Source organism: Gorilla gorilla, chromosome 7 (genome assembly GCF_029281585.2).
Source record: "Gorilla gorilla gorilla isolate KB3781 chromosome 7, NHGRI_mGorGor1-v2.1_pri, whole genome shotgun sequence".
Taxonomy (NCBI): domain Eukaryota; kingdom Metazoa; phylum Chordata; class Mammalia; order Primates; family Hominidae; genus Gorilla; species Gorilla gorilla.
In genome coordinates, this window is record NC_073231.2 from 150,140,180 (window position 1) to 150,163,513 (window position 23,334).

General features: G+C 57.0%; 1 protein-coding gene across 4 annotated transcripts; it reads left to right on the top strand.

Annotated features, from left to right (window-relative positions):
• Nucleotides 1-18: 18 nt before the first annotated feature.
• Nucleotides 19-23,302, top strand: HSF1 (heat shock transcription factor 1). Of its 4 annotated transcripts, none has more exons than XM_055348530.2 (14): nucleotides 45-359; nucleotides 17,286-17,394; nucleotides 17,835-17,971; nucleotides 18,152-18,276; nucleotides 19,589-19,664; nucleotides 19,736-19,797; nucleotides 19,920-20,016; nucleotides 20,115-20,251; nucleotides 20,378-20,659; nucleotides 21,054-21,137; nucleotides 21,937-22,042; nucleotides 22,434-22,499; nucleotides 22,573-22,642; nucleotides 22,713-23,302. In XM_055348530.2, the coding sequence occupies exons 1-14, from the start codon at nucleotides 243-245 to the stop codon at nucleotides 22,916-22,918; spliced, it is 1,674 nt and encodes a 557-aa protein (XP_055204505.1). In that variant the 5' UTR covers nucleotides 45-242; the 3' UTR covers nucleotides 22,919-23,302. The 4 variants fall into 4 exon arrangements, with proteins under 4 accessions (XP_030869521.2, XP_055204507.1, XP_055204505.1 ...); XM_055348531.2 differs by having other exon boundaries at nucleotides 22,721-23,302; XM_031013661.3 differs by lacking the exon at nucleotides 21,054-21,137 and having other exon boundaries at nucleotides 19-359.
• Nucleotides 23,303-23,334: the final 32 nt, after the last annotated feature.

The window sequence follows — 23,334 nt, forward strand, 5'->3', positions numbered from 1 at the left end:
GGGCCGGGGACCGGGGCGGAGTCGGGGCCTGCGTGCTCGCGCCGGGGGTGACGCGGGAGGGCGGCAGCGGCGGCGGCGGGAGCGCGCCCGTTGCAAGATGGCGGCGGCCATGCTGGGCCCCGGGGTTGTGTGTGCGCAGCGGGCGGCGGCGCGGCCCGGAAGGCTGGCGCGGCGACGGCGTTAGTCCGGCCCTTGGCCCCTCTTTGCGGCCGCTCCCTCCGCCTCTTCCCTCCTTGCCCGAGATGGATCTGCCCGTGGGCCCCGGCGCGGCGGGGCCCAGCAACGTCCCGGCCTTCCTGACCAAGCTGTGGACCCTCGTGAGCGACCCGGACACCGACGCGCTCATCTGCTGGAGCCCGGTGAGGGCAGCGCGCGGGCGCGGGGCCCGTGGGGACCGGGAGGGAGCAGGGCCGCGGCGGACGGCGCGGGAGGGCTGCGGGGAGGGGCCCTGCCGCACTTCAGCTTACGCGCGGTGAGCCTGCCCTGCCCCCGCCAGAGAAGGGCGGCGAGTCCCGAGCCTGCTCAGAGCCAGAGACTTAAGTTGGGAAAGCGGCTACGAGACCCACACTCGGTTCAACCCCTGCCCCAGCGAAGTTTCCCTGGGATGGGGAGAATGGGGCGTCTCTTGTATTGGGCTTCTGCTAACTGTTGGGCGGTTGCGGAAGTGTCCGCGCTTAGGGCAAGCACCCGGCTTCGCCAGCGGACGCTATGCCCCAGAGGACATCGGCGTCCCCAGGGGACAGCCTACGGGGTGCTGGGTCGGCAACTATTAGGAGAAAGTCAGGACTTGGCACGTGAAGTGGAGGGCGTTGCTGTAGTGGAACAGTAAAGGCAGTGAAAACAGTAAGACGTCATGAAGCTTCAGGTTGATCTCAAGCCCGTTTCCGAATCCCAAATCTGGGTTTCCCAAGAGGAGTTTTGTTTTTCATTCCTTATGGGGAATCTTTATTCGTGTTTCTGTCTTCAGTTGCCTGGCAGCAGGCTTGTTTACATGGTCCGACCCTGCAAGACCGGACAGCTCCGGTTTGCAGAAGTAAATCAGTGATTGTTTGGAGTTGGAGATCAGAATCTGCTGTTCACATCCCGGCTGTGACGTCGTGTCCGGTGAGGGGCAGAGCCACCGCCTGCGGCTGGCAAGTGATGACCTGAAGAAGGGCCACACTGGCCGAGTGGGGTGACTCTTGCTTGTAATCCCAGCACTTTGGGAGGCGGAGGCGGGTGGATCACTTGAGGCCAGGAGCTCGAGACCAGCCCGGACAATATGGCAAAACCCCAACTCTACTAAAAATACAAAAAATTTGCCGGGCGTGGTGGTGCTTGCCTGTGGTCCTAGCTACTTGGGAGGCTGAGATAGGAGGACTCCCTGGACCTGGGAGGCAGAGGTTGCACTGAACCGATATCCCGCCACTGCAGCCTGGCAAAGAGTGAGACCCTGTCTAAGAAAAAAAAGAAAAAGAAAAAAGAAAGGCCACTGATCATTGGGAGCTTTTGGAGGCACCGTGACAGGCAGGGTGCCACCAAGCATGTGTGGCCTCCCAGGAGCTAAGACCCCAGAGTTCTTCAGGCTCTGCTGAGTGCCTCCCATTTGCACAGCCTCTTTATGCTGTTAGGAATGAAGAAAAGTCTAAACTGAAGCTGCCCCAGGCAGGAGGCCAGGTTTTCTGCTTCTTGGGTTTACTGAGGCTCTGCTTTACCTACAGAGTGTTTGGGAATAAAGAGAAGACTGGAAATCTTTGCTCTTGTTAGAAACACTTTGTGTTTGTCCTGCTGACACCTCTGTTGGCCTTCCCATCCCCAGGTCCCATTAAGGCACAGTGCACCTTCCTGGAGGCTGGCTTCATTTCACCATCTCTTCATTCTAGATCTTGGATTCTTGTGCAAAGGAAATACTCCCATGTTTCTGTCTTCTTTTATCCGTCTTTTTCTTTTTTCTTTTTTTTTTTTTTTGAGACCGAGTCTTGCTCTGTCACCCAGGTTGGAGTGCAGTGGTGCGATCTCGGCTCACTGCGACCTCCACCTCCCGGGTTCAAGCAATTCTGCCTCAGCCTCCCGAGTAGCCAGGACTACAGGTGCGTGCTGCCACACCCGGCTAATTGTATTTTTAGTAGAGACGGGGTTTCACCACATTGGACAGGCTGGTCTGGAACTCCTGACCTCAAGTTATCCACCCACCTTGGCCTCCCAAAGTGCTGGGATTACTGGTGTGAGCCACTGCACTTCCTTCTTTTTCTTATTCCCCTTAATCCTCAGAAGTTAAGGGGAATAACTCCCCCATTGGGGCAGGGGCATCCGAGATTATCTGGGATATTTTAAGCTTAATCCTACTAGCGTGATCTGTCCTGTCCCGTAATCTGCTTGCTGTTTCTGCTTAAAGATTATGAGACATGTGGGTTAGGGCCCAGTGTATTCTTTTTTGGGACCGAGGCATGTTCTGGGCAGGGCTTTTGAGCAAGGAAGGCAGGTGTGATGAGGCCCGTGGCCAGCCTCCACTCCACTCACAGGTGCACCACCTGTGGATCTGTTCTCCCTGGGGAGGGATGGGGAGCCAACTGGAATGTGAGTGTTTGGTTCCACCTGGTCACTATGAAGTGGCAATGGTTGGTGCAGGACGTAGCACTGGGGGCGAGCATGGCAATGAGACAGAAACACTGACTTAAAACTGGAAGGAAGCCCTTCTCCAGGCCGCGCAGGGGGCTGCAGAGCTTTCTGGCGCTGGCTGCCTGGCCTGGAGAAAGGAGGTGATCATCCCATCCTGTGACTTTGAGAGCACTCACACAAGCCCTGAGGACTCCCTGTCAGCAGAGTCCCAACAGGGGACCCTCCCACAAATCTACTGCTCAGGCCCAGCTGGCTCTCGGAGGCCTTGAGAAGGCCCTGGTGCTCTTGCTCTCTGCTGCCTTCTCTGGGAGAGTCTCCTTCTGGCTCAGAGTCTTACCACCATTCTGCCAAGAAAAACCCTCCCTATTTGACACAAGAAGATAAGGCAGAATCACAGGCATGGTGACTAACTCTCAAGGCTGAATAACCTGGGGGAGACCAAGGCCCAGAAACTGGCCAGTAACTTTACTGAGCCTGGCCAGGAATGGGACCAGGTCTGGACAACCATTGCACGTCCCCTCCCTGGCCTGAGATCGGGACTCCCACTGCAGCCACTGGAGGCAGAATGCTGGGTCACTGCCCAGGAGACCCCATTGGTGGGGACTGTGGCAGCTGCCCCATCCCTGTGTTGTTTGATTTCCCACCCCCCCCCCAAGACCCTCATTCCCATGAGCACCCCACCCACACAGGCAAGGGCCTTGAGGGGACCCAGCAAGTCGTGGAGGACAGCACAGCCTTGGAGAGGAAATGTGTCAGCCACAAGGTTATGATCCTGGGGATCCACATAAAAGCATGGGCGTGCACGTGGGTGGTCCTCCCTCAGCCAGCTTCTCAACAGCTTCTCCCAAAGGTGCACCTGGATCCAGTACCACTGAGACCCAAAGACGGGGTTGGGGGACTGAATACCTGGACTGACAGGCAGCTCCATAGAACTGAGACCCATGAGACCCGGGACCCCCAGCCTCTCTGCCCCGTGCCCTGGTGCCGGCCCTCAACCCAGCTTCCTCGTCTGCATGCAGCAGCTCCTCCGTCCACCAGCGGAGGCTCTTCTAGGGCCTTGCTGGGCTGCAGCTGACTCAGGAGGGCAACAGCCTCTTCAGAGAATTTGACAGCATGGAGAACCAAACAAAAGCAGAAAGTGAAGCCTCAGAACTGGGTTCACCATCATCCCAGTTTTTTACAAGCTATGATTTTGTCCCATCTTTATTAACAAGATAAGGAGGTATGAAAAGTAATCTTGACATCTGAGATGGTGAGATTACAGCCCCAGGAGCCACCCAGCTGGCTGAGGAGCCTGAGAACAAGGCACAGCCACATGACCCGTGCCAGACAAATGCTAGAATGATGGTCACGCAGGTTAGAATGAACCCAGGCAGACGGAGGCCTCAGGGTCAGGGTGAGGCCAGAGGGGGCACCTGGGTGCAAAATTTAAGGAAGCACTTTTTTTTTTTTTTTTTAGATAAGGTCTCGCTCTGTTGCCCAGGCTGGAGTGCAGGGCTATGATTGCAGCTCGCTGCAGCCTCTGCCTCCCAGGCTCAAGTGATCCAGTCACCTCAGCTGAGTCACTGGGACTACAGGCTTGCACCACCAGACCTGGCTTTTTTTTTTTTTTTTTTTAAGGTTTTAGTAGAGACAGGGTCTCGCCGTATTGCCCAAACTAGTCTGGAACTCATGGGCTCAAGCCATCCTCCCATCTCAGCCTCCCGAAGTGCTGGGATTACAGGCTTGAGCCACCGCGCCTGGCCCTGAGGCATTCCTTTCTAAGACCCACCTGCATTTGGATGGCGCTGAGAGTGGGGGCCTCCTTAGATGTGGGCTCCTGGATGCTTCTCTGTCTTCACCTGGCCCCAGCCTCATGGGTGCAGCTCCCTTCTCTTTGGCAGCAGGAAAGACTCTAGAAGGATGTGCTGAAACCCTGGGGCTCCCTGAGACTGAGTGAGCTAGAGGTCACCAAGGCCCTCGGCCTATCCCGGGAGAGAGGTCCATTGAAAGCCAGTGGTCAGATGGCCGCTGTGGAGGGTCTCTGGGTGGACAATTGGGAGCAGAGTGGTCCCTGCAGTGAGGCAGGGGGCAGGGCGTGAGGGGTCCCTGAAGTAAGGCAGGGCAGGGCATCCACTCATAAGCACACGAGGAGTTGCAGAAGCAGAGCCGACCTGGCCACGCTCAGTCACTCACACCCTGGCCACAGATCGTGTCCGGAGCTCCCACGGCAGGCAGGGCCACCCCTGCTTCCCTGGTTTTGAGAGCCGCCAAGACCCAGCAGGCCCACTGGCCCCACCCTGGAAGATCTGGTATTTGGCCCAAGATGCTGGAGGCCCCACAGCAGCAGCTGTGAGAAGTGCTGCAGGGTCTGGAGGGCCTGATGTGTGCCCGGACCAGAGTGCCTCCCGGTGTGGCCGTAAGAAGGCACACAGCTGGGGCTGGTCGTGGTGGCTCACGCCTGTAATCCCAGCACTTTGGGAGGCTGAGGTGGGCGGATCACGAGATCAGGAGGTCAGGAGATTGAGACCATCCTGGCTAACACGGTGAAACCCCGTCTATATTAAAAAATACAAAAAACTAGCTGGACATGCTGGTGGGTGCCTGTAGTCCCAGCTACTTGCGAGGCTGAGGCAGGAGAACAGCGTGAACCCAGGAGGCGGGGCTTGCAGTGAGCCGAGATCGCACCATTGCACTCCAGCCTGGGTGACAGAGCGGGACTCCATCTCAAAAAAAAGAAAAAAGAAGGCACACATCTGTCCTCATACAGCTTCTGTGCATAGCACAGGAAAAATTAAAAAGGCTCTGTGCTGTAGCCTCCTGTGTTTCCTCTGCCCCGGATGGTGTGGTGGGGGGGTGTGGTGAGGAGGGGCCCAGGGCTGGGCTGCAGTGGCCTCCTTGGGGGGAGGCAGATGCCTCCAGTGCCCCATGCCCACCCAACTCCACAGGCTAGTGTTTGCTCAGTCCTTTATTGAGGGACCAGGGATGGACAGCCTGGCCCTGAAAGTCTCTCAGTTTTGGAGGAGTCAGCCTGTGTGCAGGGCGAGCTGGAGAGGGGTCGGTGGGGCTCTCAGTACCTTCCCGGAGGAAGCAAGCAGCTCCCATCGGGTATATTGAGGGCCGTTGGCTCCAGGGTCTCCTCAAGGTCTGGCAGGTGGAGGGGAGGCTGTCTAAGGAAAGGAGGTGGTCCCAAATGTCTCAAGGCACCTGGCGGCACGGGCTGCTGCTGCCTCAGCCTCCTCCCTGTGACCCTGTGGGCCATGGTGAGCAGCAGTAGCCACCACACTTGGTGCACGGCAGCCAGTGACGAGATGTGATGAGAGATGAGGGCGATTGTGCTGCTCTTGGTCCTTGTGTGGCGAGAACACGCTGGAAGCTCCTCCAGAGCGGAAACAAGAAGAGTGTTTATGAGAAAGGTGCAGGTGGCTCAGATGTGGACAGAACCAGACCAGGGAACGGGGCCACAAAGTAAGCCACTTTCTCTGCACCTGCTCGCGCTTCCTGCCTGCCTCACTGCTTCCATGCCCTGACTCTGGTGGTCCCCGCTCCCCACACGCGGGCTGCAGCTACTCACACACGCGCTCCCTTTGCTCCTAAAGCCTATACTCCCAGGACCCGGAGAGGGAACAACCGGCCAGCCGAGCCCAGGAGCCCAGATCACCCGTCAGCAGATACAGCTTTGACTTGGCAGGAGGCTGGAACAAGAGGCTTGTGGCCTGGGCTGTGGGGCCACCTTGTAGAATACGGCACTGTTCACGTTTTGGGCCAGGGAGCCCTTTGAGAAGATACTCAGAGACACAGACACTTTCTATGTAAGGTGTCCCTACAGGCAGGATCTCACACACATTTCAGGTCCTTCACAGTGCTGTGGAAAATGAGGCCACAGGCTCCAAGTTTACTGCAAGCTGCGGGGTTTGCTGACACCTACACTTCTCAGCGTGTGGCATCTCGCACCAGCCAGGGGCCTCCCATTTCCAGTGGCAGGTTTTCATGATATCCAGTTATGACCAGTGACTCCTCCAAGAGGTGCCTGTGGTCAGCAGAGGAGGGACCTTGTTCCACTGAGGCAGGAAGATGAGAGAGACACTGGGTTCTCTGATGGGTTCACCAGCAGACCCTGTGCAATTCATAATGGCCCCTAAGGTAGGGGTTGCCTGACATGTTCAACTTGGATTTAACCCTTAAGGCATAAGAAGCCACTGAAAATGTTCAGACGTTAGAAAACTAGGGCCGGGTACGGTGGCTCACGGCTGTAATCCCAGCACTTCGGGAGGCTGAGGCGGTTGGATCACCTGAGGTCAGCAGTTCGAGACCAGCCTGACCAACATGGTGAAACCCCGTCTCTACTAAAAATACAAAAAAAAAAAAAAAATTAGCCAGGCGTGGTGGTGCGTGCCTGTAATCCCAGCTACTCGGGAGGCTGAGGCAGGAGAATCACTCGAACCTGGGAGAGGTTGCAGTGAGCCGAGATTGCGCCGCTGCGCTCCAGCCACAGAGCGAGAAACTGTCTCAAAAAAAAAAAAGAAAGAAAAGAAAAAGAAAACCGGCGAGGACTGAGGTAAACCACAAAATTGTCCAGGCTTTCTATGTGGAGGGAATTTGCAGACTCACGTGCAGAGAACCCAACAAACCCAGACTTTGGGGCAGCTGAGGCAGCTAGAATGTGTGGGGTGTGGTACCAGAAAGGAAGGAGTTACGCCCAAAACAAAGAGCTCCGGCAATCTGCGCGTGAGCCCGCTTGCATCTTGGGTTGGATCCGATTTGCTGGTGCACACAGTGAAACCTCGTGGAGCTGGACCAAGAGCAACTTGAAGGGGAAGAGTAAGTGTAAGGGGACAGATGAGCAGGACTCACACAGGGCCATGGTTATTTCAGTTCCCACCAGCCAGAGTATAGAAGCCACTTTAAATACAAGGAGCATTCATGAGACCTTAGAGCAACCACAGCTTGGAAGTGGCACAGAATAAGCTGGAGAGGAAAGGCCACTCCAGTGCCGCGGAAACAAGCACAAGGCAAGCCCTGGAAACACCACTGCCTGCTAGCACGGAGTACACACAGCACTCTTGAGAGGAAGACAGAAGCCAGGCGAAGTGGCTCACACCTGTAATCCCAGCACTTTGGGAGGCCGAAGCAGGCGGATCATCTGAGGTCAGGAGTTCAAGACCAGCCTGGCCAATATGGTGAAACGCCATCTCTACTACAAAAAATTAGCCATGTGTGGTGATGGGCGCCTGTAGTCCCAGCTACTTGGGAGGCTGAGGCAAGAGAACCACATGAGCCCGGGAGGCAGAGGTTGCAGTGAGCCGAGATCGCATCACCGCACTTCAGCCTGGGCAACAGAGCAAGACTCCGTCTAAAAAAAAAAAAAAAAAAAAAGTTCACGTCCAGAATCTAATCAGTCACAGGCAGACAAGCCAAGGCAGAAAAATGGACTTGTCACTGGGGGGGGTCCAGTAGCAGGCCCGGTTTTGATAGGATTAGCCGACAAAGACAGTAAACAATTATAAAAATGTTCCCTGTGCTCAAAGAAATAACACAAAAATGTGACTGAGGGCTGGGCGCGGTGGCTCATGCCTGTAATCCCAGCACTTTGGGAGGCCGAGGTGGGTGGATCACGAGGTCAGGAGATCGAGACCATCCTGGCTAACATGGTGAAACCCCGTCTCTACTAAAAATACAAAAAATTAGCCGGGCGTGGTGGCGGGCACCTATAGTCCCAGCTCCTCCAGAGGCTGAGGCAGGAGAATTGCTTGGACCCGGGAGGTGGAGCTTGCAGTGAGCCAAGATCGTGCCACTGCACTCCAGCCTGGGTGACAGAGCGAGACTCCGTCTCAAAAAATAAGAAAACATGACTGAGAAATGGAAGATACAGAAAAGAAGCAAGTTGGACAAAATGTCACTGGAACTAATCTCCCAAGTAGAAGAATTCCACATTGTTTACTGAGATAGTTCCCCTTCGAGGATGTGATGCTTAACTCCTCACTCCAGAAGCCTGGGCTGTACCTAGTGACCCCCTTCCAAAGAGCAGAGCACAGAAGCAGGAGGAGCAGCTTTCCAGTGGAGACCTCCAGCAACACAGCCTCACCAGGGACCATGCTCACCATCAGCAGTGACATGCGTATCACTGTTGTGTACTCTTTTTTTTTTTTTTTTTTTTGAGATGGAGTCTCGCTCTGTTGCCAGGCTGGAGTGCAGTGGTGCAATCTCGGCTCACTGCAACCTCCACCTCCCAGGTCCAAGCAATTCTCCTGCCTCAGCCTCCCGCGTAGCTGGGACTACAGGCGCCCGCCACCTCGCCTGGCTAATTTTGTTGTATTTTTAGTAGAGATGGGGTTTCACCGTGTTAGCCAGCATGGCCTCAATCTCCTGACCTCGTGATCCGCCCGCCTTGGCCTCCCAAAGTGTTGGGTTTACAGGCGTCAGCCCCCGCGCCCGGCCTGTTGTGTACTCTTGATAGGATGATGAGAACAGCACTCTACCTCTTTGATCTTCCTCCCAAAAACATACGTAACCCCAGCTAATGATGAAAAAACATCAAACAAATCCAAATTGAGAGACATTCCACAAACTGTTTGATGAGTCCTCAAAATTGTCAAGGTTCTCAAAAACTAGGCAAGTCTGAAAGGAGTCAGAGTCAGTGGGACTGAAGATGTGACAACTGGATGGATTTTGGATGATGTCCTGGAGCAGAGGAAGGATTGGGTTAAAAGCTAAGGAATCTAATTAGAATGTGGGTCCTAGGTAACAATGTGTCTAATGTTCTTGAGACAACTGTACCACGCAAAGGCAGGATGTTAATGATGGGGGACACTGGTGTAGGGCATGTATTCTAAAGTAAAAAGGTGGTTCTTCAGAGTCACCGGAGCGGTTTAACAAAACATTAGAAACCTCAGAAGAAAAGATTCCTGAACTAAAAGCAATGGAAACTGTCCACAGTGATGTACAGAGAGAAAAAGGACTGAAAAACTTAGCCGAGCTTCAAGGACATAATGTCATGTGGTCTAACGTATTTGAGGTTCCAGAAGACAGTGGGGAAGAGAATACAGAAATATGACCAAAAGGCCGGACACGGTGGCTCCTGCCCGAAATCCCAGCACTTTGGGAGGCTGAGGTGGGTGGATCGCTTGAGCCCAGGAGTTCAAGACCAGCCTGGGCAACATAGCAAGACCCTGTCTCTATAAATAATACAAAAATTAGCCGGGCGTGGTAGTGCCTGCCTGTGGTCCCAACTACTCAGGAGGCTGAGGCGGGAGGATCACCTGAGCGCAGGAGGTGGAGGCTGCAGTGAGCCATGATCGTACCACTGCACTCCAGTCTGGGCAACAGAGCCCTGTCTCAAAAAAAAAAATATGGCCAAAATTTTTCCCAAATTTTTGAAAAGCTGTAAGCTCACAAACCCAAGAATATCAGTCTTAAGCAGGATAAAACCAAAACCATGTCAAGGTACATTATATAATCAAAGTGCTGGAACAGGCTGGTGAAGAGAAAATCTTAAAAGCATCCAGAAGAGGCCAGGCGCGGTGGCTCACGCCTGTAATCCCAGCACTTTGGGAGGCCGAGGCGGGCAGATCTCCAGGTCAGGAGGTTGAGACTATCCTGGCTAATACAGTGAAACCCCGTCTCTACTGAAAATACAAAAATTAGCTGGGCGTGGTGGCGGGTGCCTGTAATCCCTGCTACTCGGGAGGCTGAGGCAGGAGAATGGCGTGAACCCGGGAAGCGGAGCTTGCAGTGAGCCAAGATCGCACCACTGCACTCCAGCCTGGGAGACAGAGCAAGACTCCGTCTCAAAAAAAATAAAAAGCATCCAGAAGAGCCGTGCACGGTGGTGGTGCCTGTGGTGCCAGCTACTCAGAGGCTCGGGTGGAAGGATTGCTCCCAGATAGGGCAACATAGCTTGGCCAACATGGTGAAACCTTGTCTCTACTAAAAATACAAAAACTAGCTGGGCGTGGTGGCAGGTGCCTGTAATCCCCGCTACTCGGGAGGCTGAGGCGGGAGAATCTCTGGAACCCAGGAGGCAGAGGCTGCAGTGAGCCGAAACTGCACCATTGCCCTCCAGCCTGGGCGACACAGCGAGACTCCGTCTCCAAAAAAAAAAAATTTTTTTTTGCAACTCAGGAAGACAACCATTTAAAAAAAATAAAAGGCAGGCCGGGCGCCGTGGCTCACGCCTGTAATCCCAGCACTTTGGGAGACCGAGGCAGGCGGATCACAAGGTCAGGAATTCAAAACCAGCCTGGCCAATATGCTGAAACCCTGTCTCTACTGAAAATACAAAAATTAGCTGGGCATGATGGCAGGTGCCTGTAGTCCCAGCTACTCAGGAGGCTGAGGTGGGAGAATCGCATGAACCCAGGAGGCAGAGGTTGCAGTGAGCCGAGATCGCGCCATTGCACTCTAGCCTGGGCAGTGGAGCGAGACTCCGTCTAAAAAAAAAGATAATAATAATAATAAATAAGTAAAACGCAAGTGGCTGAGCATGGTAGCTGACACCTGTAATCCCAACAGTTTGGGAGGCCAGCGCGGGTAGATTGCTTCCACTCAGGAGTTCGAGACCAGCCTGGGCAACATAGGGAGACCCATCTCTACAAAAAAAAAATGAGCCTGATGTGGTGGTGTGCTCCTGTGGGCCCAGCTACTCGGGAGGCTGAGGTGGGAGGATCTCTTGATCCCAGGAGGTAGAGGTTGCAGTGAGCCCAGATCGTGCCACTGCACTCCAGCCTGGGTGACAAAGCAAGACTCTGTCTCGAAAAAACATATATTGAAAAAGGCAGAAGATTTGAACAGATACATCAAAAAAAAGACAAATAGCAAATAAGCACTTGGACAGATGCTCAGCATCGTTCGTTGTCAGAGGAATGCACACGAAAACCGCAGCGACAGCGACTAGAACAGCCAGGTGCTGAGGAGGGTGCGGAGCCCCTGGAACTCACCCGTGCTGCTGAGAACACAAATGCTGCATCCGCTTTGGAAAGCAGCTTGGGAGTTGCATGTGAAATTCAGCATTTACCACACGGCCAGCAGTTCTGCTTTGGTTATTCTACTCCAGAGTTTCCACTGGGGGTCCTTTATGATTCGTCTCTTCTATCATTTTTTTGGTATAGATGGGGGTCTCGCTATTTGGATTATTGTTGCAGGCGTGTTTGGGGTTTTTGAGCAGTGGTAGTGTCTGAGGTCAGTCAGGGTTGTTCTGGCCCCAGCAGGGCTCTTCGTAGCTTTCCCTGTGCAGGTGAACAAGCCTGCGGTTTCACTTGTTTCTCTTAACTTAGAGGAGCTGTTGTTCCCAAGAGCAATCTTGGGCTGAACTTTCAAATACAATGAGTTTCCTCGGGGAGCTTCAGAGCTCTTTCCTTATGGACGGCCTCTCTCCTCAGGCTGATTCTCTGCACCACCCCTCTGGGCACTGGGTAAGACAGCAGCCTCTGATCTTCTTGGTCTGGCTTTCCCAGCATGGGTGCTCTACCCTACTGTTTTAACCTAGAAAGCCTGAACTGTATTTAAAACTTGTGGTTTTTAAGGCCAGGCACAGTGGCTCATGCCTGTAATCCCAGCACCTTGGGAAGCCAAGGTGGGTGGATCACTTATGGTCAGGAGTTCAAGACCAGCCTGACCAACCTGGTGAAAGCCTGTCTCTACTAAAAATATAAAAATTAGCCGGGCGTGGTGGCACATGCCTGTAATACCAGCTACCCAGGAAGCTGAGGCAGGAGAATTGCTTGAACCCAGGAGGCGGAGGTTGCAGTGAGCCAAGATGGCACCACTGCACTCCAGCCTGGGCGACAGCGAGACTCCATATCAAAAAAAAAAAAAATTGTGGTTTTGAAAATGCTTTAATTAGGTGGGAGCTGTGGGGAGGGTGATCAGAGACCTGGGTGTCCTCAGCCTGCTGTGGCGGGGGTAGTCTCCTCTCTGAGGCGTGGACAAGGTGGAGGAAGGGAGCCCCTGGCTTCTTGGCCACGTGTACCAGGATCTTAGTCTCTTCAACTTGGAGTCGGTGAGGATGTGAAACTCTGGTGGTCTGCCCAGCCCATGAGATCCAGGAAACCTTATTTGGGAATTGAGGGGAGAAGGGTCCCCATCTTCCTGCTCTCCTCTCCCTGAGTGTAGTACCCATCATGGCGAGCTGGGGTGAGAGGGAAAGAGGAGGCTGAGGCTCAGATGCCACCAGGCTCAATGTTCGTACCAGGTGTCAGTAGATTTTACTCCGTAAGTGTTCATCTGTTATATGCCTTTAGGACAGTTTTGAGACCTTAAATGGTTTAAGCTTTGCTTGTTTCACAGGAAGTACTTCCATGAAGTTCCTCACATTGCTGTTCCAGAAGTGGAAATCTCTCCATTTTCAAAGCATAGCTTTGCCGGATATTGAATTTTTATGTTTTGTAGAGATGGGGTCTCGCTATGTTGCCCAGGCTGGTCTCCAACTCCTGGGCTCAAGGGATCCTCCTGCCTTGGCCTCCCAAAGTGCTGGGATTACAGGCATGAGTCACTACACCCGGCCAATATACAAAGATTGAGTAGCAGGGTCTTTTATTTTAATGCTTTTATTTTATTTGTTTTGGTTTGTTTTTGTTTCTGTTTTTTTGGAGATGGAGTCTCGCTCTGTCACCCAGGCTAGAGGGCAGTGGCACGATCTGTGCTCACTACAACTTCTACCTCCTGGGTTCAAGCAATTCTTCTGCCTCAACCTCCCAAGTAGCTGGGATTACAGGCATGAGCCACCACACTAAAATTTTTCCATTTTTAGTAGAGGCGGGGTTTCACCATGCTGGCCAGGCTGGAACTCCTGAGCTCAAACGATCTACACACCTCAGCCTCCCAAAGTGTTGGGATTACAGGCATGAGCCACCACATCAGGCATTTTAATCCTTTTTTTTTTTTGAGACAGAGTCTCACTCTGTCCCCCAGGCTGGAGTGCAGTGGGGTGATCTCGGCTCACTGTAACCTCTGCCTCCTGGGTTCAAGCGATTCTCCTGCCTCAGCCTCCCGAGTAGCTGGGACTACAGGCGCCCGCCACCACGCCCGGCTAATTTTTATATTTTTAGTAGAGACGGGGTTTCCCCATGTTGGCCAGGCTGGTCTCGAATTCCTAACCTCAGGTGATCCGCCTGGCTCAGCCTCCCAAAATGCTGGGATTACAGGTGTGAGCCACCATGCCTGGCTGTGTTACACTTTTTGTGGTGTCTCACAGGTCTCTGAGGCTCTGCTCATTTTTGTTTTTGTTTTTATTTTTTTGAGACAGAGTCTCTTTCTGTCGCTAGACTGGAGTGCAGTGGTGCAATCTCGGCTCACTGCAACCTCTGCCTCCAGAGTTCAAGCGATTCTCTTGCCTCAGCCTCCCAAGTAGCTGAGATTACAGGCACACGCCACCATGCCCAACTAATTTTTTTTGTATTTTTAGTAGAGATGGGGTTTGACCATGTTGGCCAGGATGGTCTCGATCTCTTGACCTCGTGATCCATCCACCTTGGCCTCTCAAAGTGCTGAGATTACAGGCGTGAGCCACTGCGCCTGGCCGGCTCCTTTCCTTCTTATTTCTTCTGTCTTTTTTTCTCCTACTGGAGCACCTCAATTGACTGATCTTCATGTTTGCTGACTCCTTCTTCTCCTAGTCAGGTCTGCTCTTAAGCCCCTCTGGTTAATTTTTTTTTTTTTTTTTTTTGAGACGGAGTCTCACTCTGCAGCCCAGGCTGGAGTGCAATGGCACGATCTCGGCTCACTGCAACCTCCGCCTCCCGGGTTCAAACAGTTCTCCTGCCTCAGCCTCCTGAGTAGCCGGGATTACAGGCATGAGCCACCACGCCTGGCTAATTTTGTATTTTTAGTAGAGACGGGGTTTCTCCATGTTGGTCAGGTTGGTCTCCAACTCCTGACCTCAGGTGATCCGCCTGCCTTGGCCTCCCAAACTGCTGGGATTACAGGCGTGAGCCGCCGCGCCCAGCCCCTCTGGTGGACTTTTAATCTGAGTTATTGTACTCTTCAGCTCCATAATTTTGATTTCGTGCTTCCTTACAATTTTTATCTCTTTATTGATACTCTCTGATAAGATGTCATTCTCATACTTTAGTTCTTCAGATGTGGTTTTCTTTAGTTGTTTGAACATATTTGAAATGATTGACTTAAAATCTTTGCCTCGTAAGTCCAGTGTCCAGTGTTTTGGCTTCTTTGGGGACAGTTTCTATTGATTGCCTTTCTTTTTTTTTTCCTGTGTATGGGGTATGGGTCCTAGCTTCTTGTTTCTTTGCATATCTCAATTTTTTTTTTAACTAGAGTTTTTTGTTTGTTTGTTTGTTTGTTTTTGAGTCTGTTACCCAGGCTGGAGCGCAGTAGTTCGATCACAGCTCACTGCAGCCTTCACCTCCGGAGCTCAAGGGATCCTCCCTCCTCAGCCTCCTGAGTAGCTGGGATGATAGGTGTGCGCCACCACGCACATTTAATTTTTGTATTTTTTCTAGAGACGGGGTTTTGCCATGTTGCCCAGGCCAGTCTCCAACTCCTGAGCTCGAGCAACCCACCCGCCTCGGCTTCCCAAAGTGCTGGGACCGCAGGCATGAGCCAGCGCAGCCGGCTGGAAAAATGGAACTCTCATCAGTTGAGAGTGGCAGCTCTGGAGCTCGGACTCCCCCACCTCCCCAGGATTTGTCATTGCCGCTCTTTGTCGTGGTTATCTGTCAGGTAGCTTTTCGGCACTAATTCTGTAGAGGTTGCGTTCTTTCTTGTTTATGGCCACTGCAGTCTCTGTTCAGTTAACTGAGATAGGTGGTGATGAGGCAGAAATGTTCTTGAATGCCTGGGGCCAGTGGGTCTCCCATCTTTTCTGGGGGCTGTGTGTGTGTGTGTTGGGGACGCCTTCAGCACTCGGCCAGGCAGTGGACAGCCCAACTGTATGCCTGACTTCCTGCTTACACAGAGCCTCAAGGTCAGCCAGAAGTGAGAACTCGGGGCTGGCTCAGGTCTTTCCTGAGCATGGGCACGGCTCACACGTGTACACGGCTGCGAGATGTCCTGGAATATCTCAGAGCTTTTCAGAGCCCCTAGTGGCACCTCCTTCTCCCCAGCTGCCAGGCACTGCCTCAGGCAGCCACAGCGTTCAAAAATCACCTGTAAAGGTTTCAACAGGCACACCTCAGCAAACAGCTTTTTTATTCAGGAGAGCTTCAAGTCAAATCAGAGACAGCCTTGGGAGTGAACTCTTAGGTCAGATGCTGACAGTCCTCTGGGAATGGGGCCCTGGAGGAGCCCAAGCCCTGGCCCACCCCGCAGCGGCTGCCAGGACGCTGTTCCCACGGGGACTGCAGCTGTTGGTTTTTAAGGCTGCAGATGGAGTGGGAATAGGGCATGTAAAATGCCACAAAGCCTGGCCGGGCACAGTGGCTCACACCTGTAATCCCAGCACTGCAGGAGGCCAAGGTGGGCGGATTGATTGAGGTCAGGAATTCAAGACCAGTCTGGGCAACATGGTGAAACCCCATCTCTCCTAAAAATACAGAAATTAGCCGGGCGTGGTGGCGCCTATAGTCAGCTACTCGGGAGGCTGAGGCAGGAGAATCGCTTGAACTCGGGAGGCAGAGGCTGCAGTGAGCCATGTTGGTGCTGGTGCACTCCAGCCTGAGCAAGTCCTTGTCTCAGAAAAAAAAAAAGTTCACAAAGCCCACTGTTCTTACTAAGATTCAGCTGTTTTTCTTGAATAAATGCTCCCCGTGCTACTGTAATTCTTTGGTTAACTTTCAGAGTTCTGGAAAGTTGGCTTGGCGCTTTTCGCCATCTCTCTCCTGCTGCCTTGGGGTCCTTTCCGTGACCGTTTCCCTCCCTGACACGTGTACATCCCTGTGTATTTCACATCTCTCTGTGTTGGAAAGAGGTTCTCCACTTCTAGTGCCACACCACGGGGGTCTTTCTGGCTTTTTCCTTGTTTACATCTGCAGCTCCCTTCCCTGGCAGGGAGAAACCTGCCCCACTGCCCTTCACCAATTTCTTCACTGAGTCAGCCGCCCCTTCCTATGCAGACACCCCTCACCTCTCTCTGGCCCTGCTTCAGGCCCCCCTTCCCCGCCGTGTGGGCTTCTCGCTGTCCCCTAAGCCTTCGATGTCCCCTCTGAGCCACCGCGGCCACGGCCAACAGGGATGCCTCCCTCACCAGCGCCTCCTGATACCTCTGGGCATGAGCTCAGGAGAGCAATGGAAGAGGAAGGTATATGCAGTGTTTGACTGTCTCTGTTTCTTGTCTCACGTCACAAAACAAGACTGAATTTGGATTTCTGAACGCGACTGTGTTTTCCTCGGGAGTAATGAAATTAGGGCTCCATTTCCTTCGCTGTTCCCAAGGGAAATGTCCTGCTTAAACAGGTGCTTTGTGAGTGGAAACGTGGCCAGAGTGCGGCAGGTGCTTTGTGAGTGGAAACATGGCCTTCTCTGGAACCCCTGGGGAGGGGCTTTCCGACTGAGAGGAAGGCCCCGCATCTGCCCACCGCCCAGTCCTGGGCCTCACAGTGAGGATGCAGGTCACGCTGCACAGATGAGGCCCATGTGGCAGGTGGTCCCAGGAACGAACTCGCCTCCCGCCAGCCCCCTGGGCCTCCCATGGCCCCAGCCCCATCAGGTGGAACGTGCACTGCCTGCGTTCCAGAAGGGGCGGCCTGGGGAAGGGGCGGCTTAGGCACGCTGCCCCTCACCACCACGCGTGACCCACCCATGTGTCTCCCTTTCAGAGCGGGAACAGCTTCCACGTGTTCGACCAGGGCCAGTTTGCCAAGGAGGTGCTGCCCAAGTACTTCAAGCACAACAACATGGCCAGCTTCGTGCGGCAGCTCAACATGTGTGAGTGCTGCCTCCAGGCAGCGCAGGGGTGCGGGAGGCAGACCTGCAGATGGCGGGACCCCAGCAGGAGGACCCTGTGATGAAGGACGGGGCGTCCTGTGCTGGCCAAGGGCATGGCATGGGACCCTGCAAGCCTGAGGGCCGGGGAGCAGCCGCGTCTTCCATGGGGGAGGGTCCTTGTGGGTATGAACCTGGGGTCCCCAGGGAAGAACCGTGAAGCTGGAGCTGTACTCCACGTGTGTCGGGCACAGGGAGCCCTGTGGGGACACAGGGTCTCCCTTAGACCGAGGCCACCTGGCCACCCAGGCACGGGCTCTGAGGGGGCAGGGTAGGGTCTGACCATGGCCAAGCCCCGCAGCAGCTTCCTGGAGCAGTGGCCGCTCTTCAGGGGTTCTGGTCCCGCCCTGAGGCAGAGCTGCCCCCTTCCCTGTTATGTGCAGATGGCTTCCGGAAAGTGGTCCACATCGAGCAGGGCGGCCTGGTCAAGCCAGAGAGAGACGACACGGAGTTCCAGCACCCATGCTTCCTGCGTGGCCAGGAGCAGCTCCTTGAGAACATCAAGAGGAAAGTGACCAGTGTGAGTGCCGGCCCCGCACCCTTGCCCGGTCTCCCCTGCCACAGCTCTCCCCGCCCGCCCCTCCCTGAGGGCTCCCACCCCAGCCTGCCCCTTCCTGAGGGACCTGGCTGCAGTGGACGAGCCTGAGCCTGCCAAGCTCCTAGGCTGCTCCAGTGACTCCTGTCCCTCTCGGGAATCCAGGTGTCCACCCTGAAGAGTGAAGACATAAAGATCCGCCAGGACAGCGTCACCAAGCTGCTGACGGACGTGCAGCTGATGAAGGGGAAGCAGGAGTGCATGGACTCCAAGCTCCTGGCCATGAAGCAGTAGGTCCCACACCAGCACTGTGGGCCACAGCGGGTCCTGGCGCCCATCAGGAGGCCCCGGGTGCTGTGGGGGCAGGGCCCTGACCGGGGCCAGGTGCTCAGCTCCACCCTCCCGCTCCACGCAGATCTACCCTGGGCCTCTGCCCCAGCCCCACCGCCCATGGCTGCTGCAACAGCTCTGGGGCCAGCCGTTTTCCACGTGCAGAAGGGGGTTGGGAGGGTCCCCTGCTCTGCACATCCCCAGCGCCCTCTGGGCCATTGGCTTCTGCCTGGCTCCGAGCTTGGCGGGACCCACAGCCTACTTTTGAGGACAAGCCTTGCACAGCAGACCCATCCCACCTGCCTCGGGCCTGGGGTCAGACCCACCTCAGGCCCTTCCTGGAACCTCTGCCCCACACTCGCCTGGGCCCATGGAGCTAGCCCCCAGCCCCTCCTCACCGGGACCCTGCGGCTCTGGGGAAACCTTAGCAGGAGCCTAACACATGGTGGCACCTGAGAAACTGAGGCAAGCCCACCTCGGAAGGCCAGCTCAGGTCTCACGTCCACTTTGGGGCTCCAGGCATGCGGGAACCCCAGTGCCAGTACGGCTTCCTCGGCTCCGTGCAGCAGATGCTCTTGACCCCCACATCATGGAGGAGGCCTTGGCCTCAGACTCTCCTGCATGGGGTCTAGCAGGAGCCACCGGCTTTGTGATTCCTGGAGTCCGGCCACGTGGACCTGGCCTACCAAGAAGACTCACGGGCTTGACAGGGCCCAGCCTCCCAGAGCAGCAGGAGCGCGGTCATGGCCCTGCTCACCTGGCTGGGGACAGCTCTTCCCCACCCCTGAGCCACTTCCAGGCCTGGGGCCTGGGGCCACCTCTGAGCCACTTCCAGGCCTGGCGAGGGCCCTGAGCACCTACAGGACATGGGACAGCCAGTGTCACAGCCTGAAGAACCGTCCTCCCTTAACCTGGCTGCTCAGGCCTTGGAAGGGCGGCCCAAGGGTCTGCTCCTGGCCTGTGTCCAAGGCAGTCCTCCAGGTGTTTGCCAGGATGGATGCCAGGATCCGCGTGCACCTGGCTCACATGGATCCATCCCCAACACCCTACCTGACACCAGGTGTCCCCGGCAGGGAGGGGCAGTGGGACCAGCAAGCCCTGGCCCTGGCCCCCAGTCCCTCCTCACACAAGTTCTCATCCTGGGGTGGGCCGGGCCAGACATGGTCACACTTACCCCTGCTCCTGCCTGGGGGACAGGGAGGGTCTGTGGGGCTCCCTCAGCCCTGGGGCTCATGGGATTGGGCCCCACTGACCCAGCCTGGTCTGTTGCAGTGAGAATGAGGCTCTGTGGCGGGAGGTGGCCAGCCTTCGGCAGAAGCATGCCCAGCAACAGAAAGTCGTCAACAAGGTGGGGGCAGGGCCAGAGGGCCGGCGGGGGCCCCACAAGGGCCGGGGTAACTGTGTCCTCTCTCTCCACAGCTCATTCAGTTCCTGATCTCACTGGTGCAGTCAAACCGGATCCTGGGGGTGAAGAGAAAGATGTGAGGTTTTGGGGATGCCTGCATCCACCACCCGGGGCCCAGGGCTATCCCCCTTCTCTGTAAGCTGTGCCCCGGGTACCCCGAGGTGGGGGGTGGTGGCTGACCTGCACCCTTCCCCGCAGCCCCCTGATGCTGAACGACAGTGGCTCAGCACATTCCATGCCCAAGTACGGCCGGCAGTTCTCCCTGGAGCACGTCCACGGCTCGGGCCCCTACTCGGTGAGTGCCGGAGACAGGGCACCCGCCCAGGCATGCAGGCGGCAGTGGGGTGGGTTGCCCCTGCCGGCACTGCATGGACCTCCTGCCTTTGATTGCAGGCCCCCTCCCCAGCCTACAGCACCTCCAGCCTCTACGCCCCCGATGCTGTGGCCAGCTCTGGACCCATCATCTCCGACATCACCGAGCTGGCTCCTGCCAGCCCCGTGGCCTCCCCCGGCGGGAGCATAGACGAGAGGTGGGGGCCGCATCACCCCAGCCATCCTGTCCCCCAATGAGGCGAGCCCCTGTGGGCCCAGGGCAGAGTTGGGGATGAGGTGGGGCTGGCCAAGACGCCAGCTCACCTGGCCCCCCTCGTGTGCAGGCCCCTATCCAGCAGCCCCCTGGTGCGTGTCAAGGAGGAGCCCCCCAGCCCGCCTCAGAGCCCCCGGGTAGAGGAGGCGAGTCCCGGGCGCCCATCTTCCGTGGACACCCTCTTGTCCCCGACCGCCCTCATTGACTCCATCCTGCGGGAGAGTGAACCTGCCCCCGCCTCCGCCACAGCCCTCACGGACGCCAGGGGCCACACGGACACCGAGGGCCGGCCTCCCTCCCCCCTGCCCACCTCCACCCCTGAAAAGTGCCTCAGCGTAGCCTGCCTGGACAAGTGAGTGCCGCCCACCCCCGGCCCCACCCACAGCGCCTAGACGCACAGCCCTGGGCTTCAGCTCTGACTGTCCCAGTGGACTGAGCAGGGCAGCTGGCGAGGCAGGACCCTACCCCCAACCTCGGAGCTCGGGGCTGGGGAGGGAGACAGGTGCCAGCCAGATCACCCCACAGTCCCAAACGCCACAGAAGCCACGGGCATGTCCGGACAGGCTGCTGGGCCCTGCTGTCAGCCACCCCTCCTGCTGCCACCACCCTCGCCACAGGCCATGGGTCCTGGCAGGTTGTGCTGCCCAGACACATGGCAGGAGATGGTGAACAGGGCCGGCCTCCACACCCCCAGAGCCTGCCCAGCCCCCGCCTGCAATGGGGGCTCTTGTTTTTGTATCTTGCAGTTTGGCTCGCACTCCACAGATGTCTAGGGTCGCCCGCCTCTTCCCCTGCCCCTCTTCCTCTCCGCATGGCCAAGTCCAGCCAGGGTTAGCGCTGACCCCACTGGGGAGGGAGGAGGGCTCTGCCAGAGCTCGGGCCCTCCCACACAGCCGTGGACCAGACCCAGCCTGGCCGGGCATGAGCGTCGGGCCTGGGCGGCAGCAGCCGAGACCCCTCTGTGGCGGGGGCTCAGTGTCATCATGGCTCCCCTGGCCACGGGCCTGTGGTCATTGCCTGTGACAGGGATGACAGGGACAGGCCTCCCTGCTTTGGCACGGCCTCTGGTGCTGGCAGGATCCAGACTGCGGTGCTGACTGCACTTCCTGTCAGGCAGGGTCTCCAGGGCACCTCCGGGACCCAGCCTGGCTGTCTGTCCCATAGCCCAGGTGTGCCCTGTGGTCTAGGGCTTTCTTGGTCACAGCCACCAGACCGTGGGTCTCATCCCTACAGCAGCACCAGGGCAGGGACTGAGCCACCCACACACTGAGCACAGCCCCACCCGTTTTCCCAGTGCAACGGGAAACCTCACCAACCCTGAAAACTGAAATCCCTGATCCTTGTGCTGGAGCTGAATACGCCCCTTGTCTCCTGGGTCCACTGCCACCAAGGCCTCCAGGCCCTCATGGCAAAGGGATGCCCAGCATGGGCCCAGCAGCACCCCTGCAGGGCACAGAGCCTCCACTGCCTTCCAGGCCGTCCTCGAATGCGCTGCCCCCTCCAGCCTGTGCAGGCGTACACGGGGGTGCAGCCTGGGGGGTACAGTCAAGGGGAGCCCTTCTCCCACAGGAGGGCATTGGGGTGTGGGGCCTGGGGCACTGGTTCAGCTACCCCCTTATCCCGGGCCAGGAATGAGCTCAGTGACCACTTGGATGCTATGGACTCCAACCTGGATAACCTGCAGACCATGCTGAGCAGCCACGGCTTCAGCGTGGACACCAGTGCCCTGCTGGATGTGAGTGGAGCTCCGCCTCCCCGCTCCGCCCCGCCTCCCCGCTCCGCCCCGCCTCCCCGCTCCGCCCCGCCTCCCCGCTCCGCCCCGCCTCCCCGCTCCGCCCCGCCTCCCCGCTCCGCCCCGCCTCCCCGCTCCGCCCCGCCTCCCCGCTCCGCCCCGCCTCCCCGCTCCGCTCCGCCCCGCCGCCCCGCTCCGCCCCGCCGCCCCGCCTCCCCGCTCCGCCCCGCCTCCCCGCTCCGCCCCGCCTCCCCGCTCCGCCCCGCCTCCCCGCTCCGCCCCGCCTCCCCGCTCCGCCCCGCCTCCCCGCCCCGACTCCCCCCGCCACCCCGCTCCTTCCCGCCGCCCCGCCCCGCCCCCGGGTGCTGTTCTGACTTCCCTCCCTCCTCCGCAGCTGTTCAGCCCCTCGGTGACCGTGCCGGACATGAGCCTGCCTGACCTTGACAGCAGCCTGGCCAGTGTGCGTAGGCGGGCGGGGGGTGAGGGGGAACGAGACCAGCGGGAGTGCTCACAATACCGTCTCCACCCCACAGATCCAAGAGCTCCTGTCTCCCCAGGAGCCCCCCAGGCCTCCCGAGGCAGAGAACAGCAGCCCGGATTCAGGTGAGCCAAGTCCCACCAGCCCCATCTCTGCCCCCAACCCCCCACCGCCTTGACACCCCCACCCCCGCAGGGAAGCAGCTGGTGCACTACACAGCGCAGCCGCTGTTCCTGCTGGACCCCGGCTCCGTGGACACCGGGAGCAACGACCTGCCGGTGCTGTTTGAGCTGGGAGAGGGCTCCTACTTCTCCGAAGGGGACGGCTTCGCCGAGGACCCCACCATCTCCCTGCTGACAGGCTCGGAGCCTCCCAAAGCCAAGGACCCCACTGTCTCCTAGAGGCCCTGGAGGAGCTGGGCCAGCCGCCCACCCGCACCCCCAGTGCAGGGCTGGTCTTGGGGAGGCAGGGCAGCCTCGCGGTCTTGGGCACTGGTGGGTCGGCCGCCATAGCCCCAGTAGGCCCGGGCTCGGGTCTGGGCAGCACCTCTGGTCAGGAGGGTCACCCTGGCCTGCCAGTCTGCCTTCCCCCAACCCCGTGTCCTGTGGTTTGGTTGGGGCTTCACAGCCACACCTGGACTGACCCTGCAGGTTGTTCATAGTCAGAATTGTATTTTGGATTTTTACACAACTGTCCTGTTCCCCGCTCCATAGAGATATACAGATATATACACACAGTGGATGGACGGACAAGACAGGCAGAGATCTATAAACAGACAGGCTCTATGCTATGGCTTCCATGTGTTTCCTCTGTCCCA

Excerpts from the sequence above, each read along its gene's own strand:
- HSF1 (XM_055348530.2), top strand. The coding sequence starts at position 243 with ATGGATCTGCCCGTGGGCCCCGGCGCGGCGGGGCCCAGCAACGTCCCG. Across the intron at positions 19,665-19,735 it reads AACAGAAAGTCGTCAACAAG|CTCATTCAGTTCCTGATCTC; the intron begins GTGGGGGCAGGG and ends CTCTCTCCACAG. Across the intron at positions 20,660-21,053 it reads AGCGTAGCCTGCCTGGACAA|TTTGGCTCGCACTCCACAGA; the intron begins GTGAGTGCCGCC and ends TGTATCTTGCAG.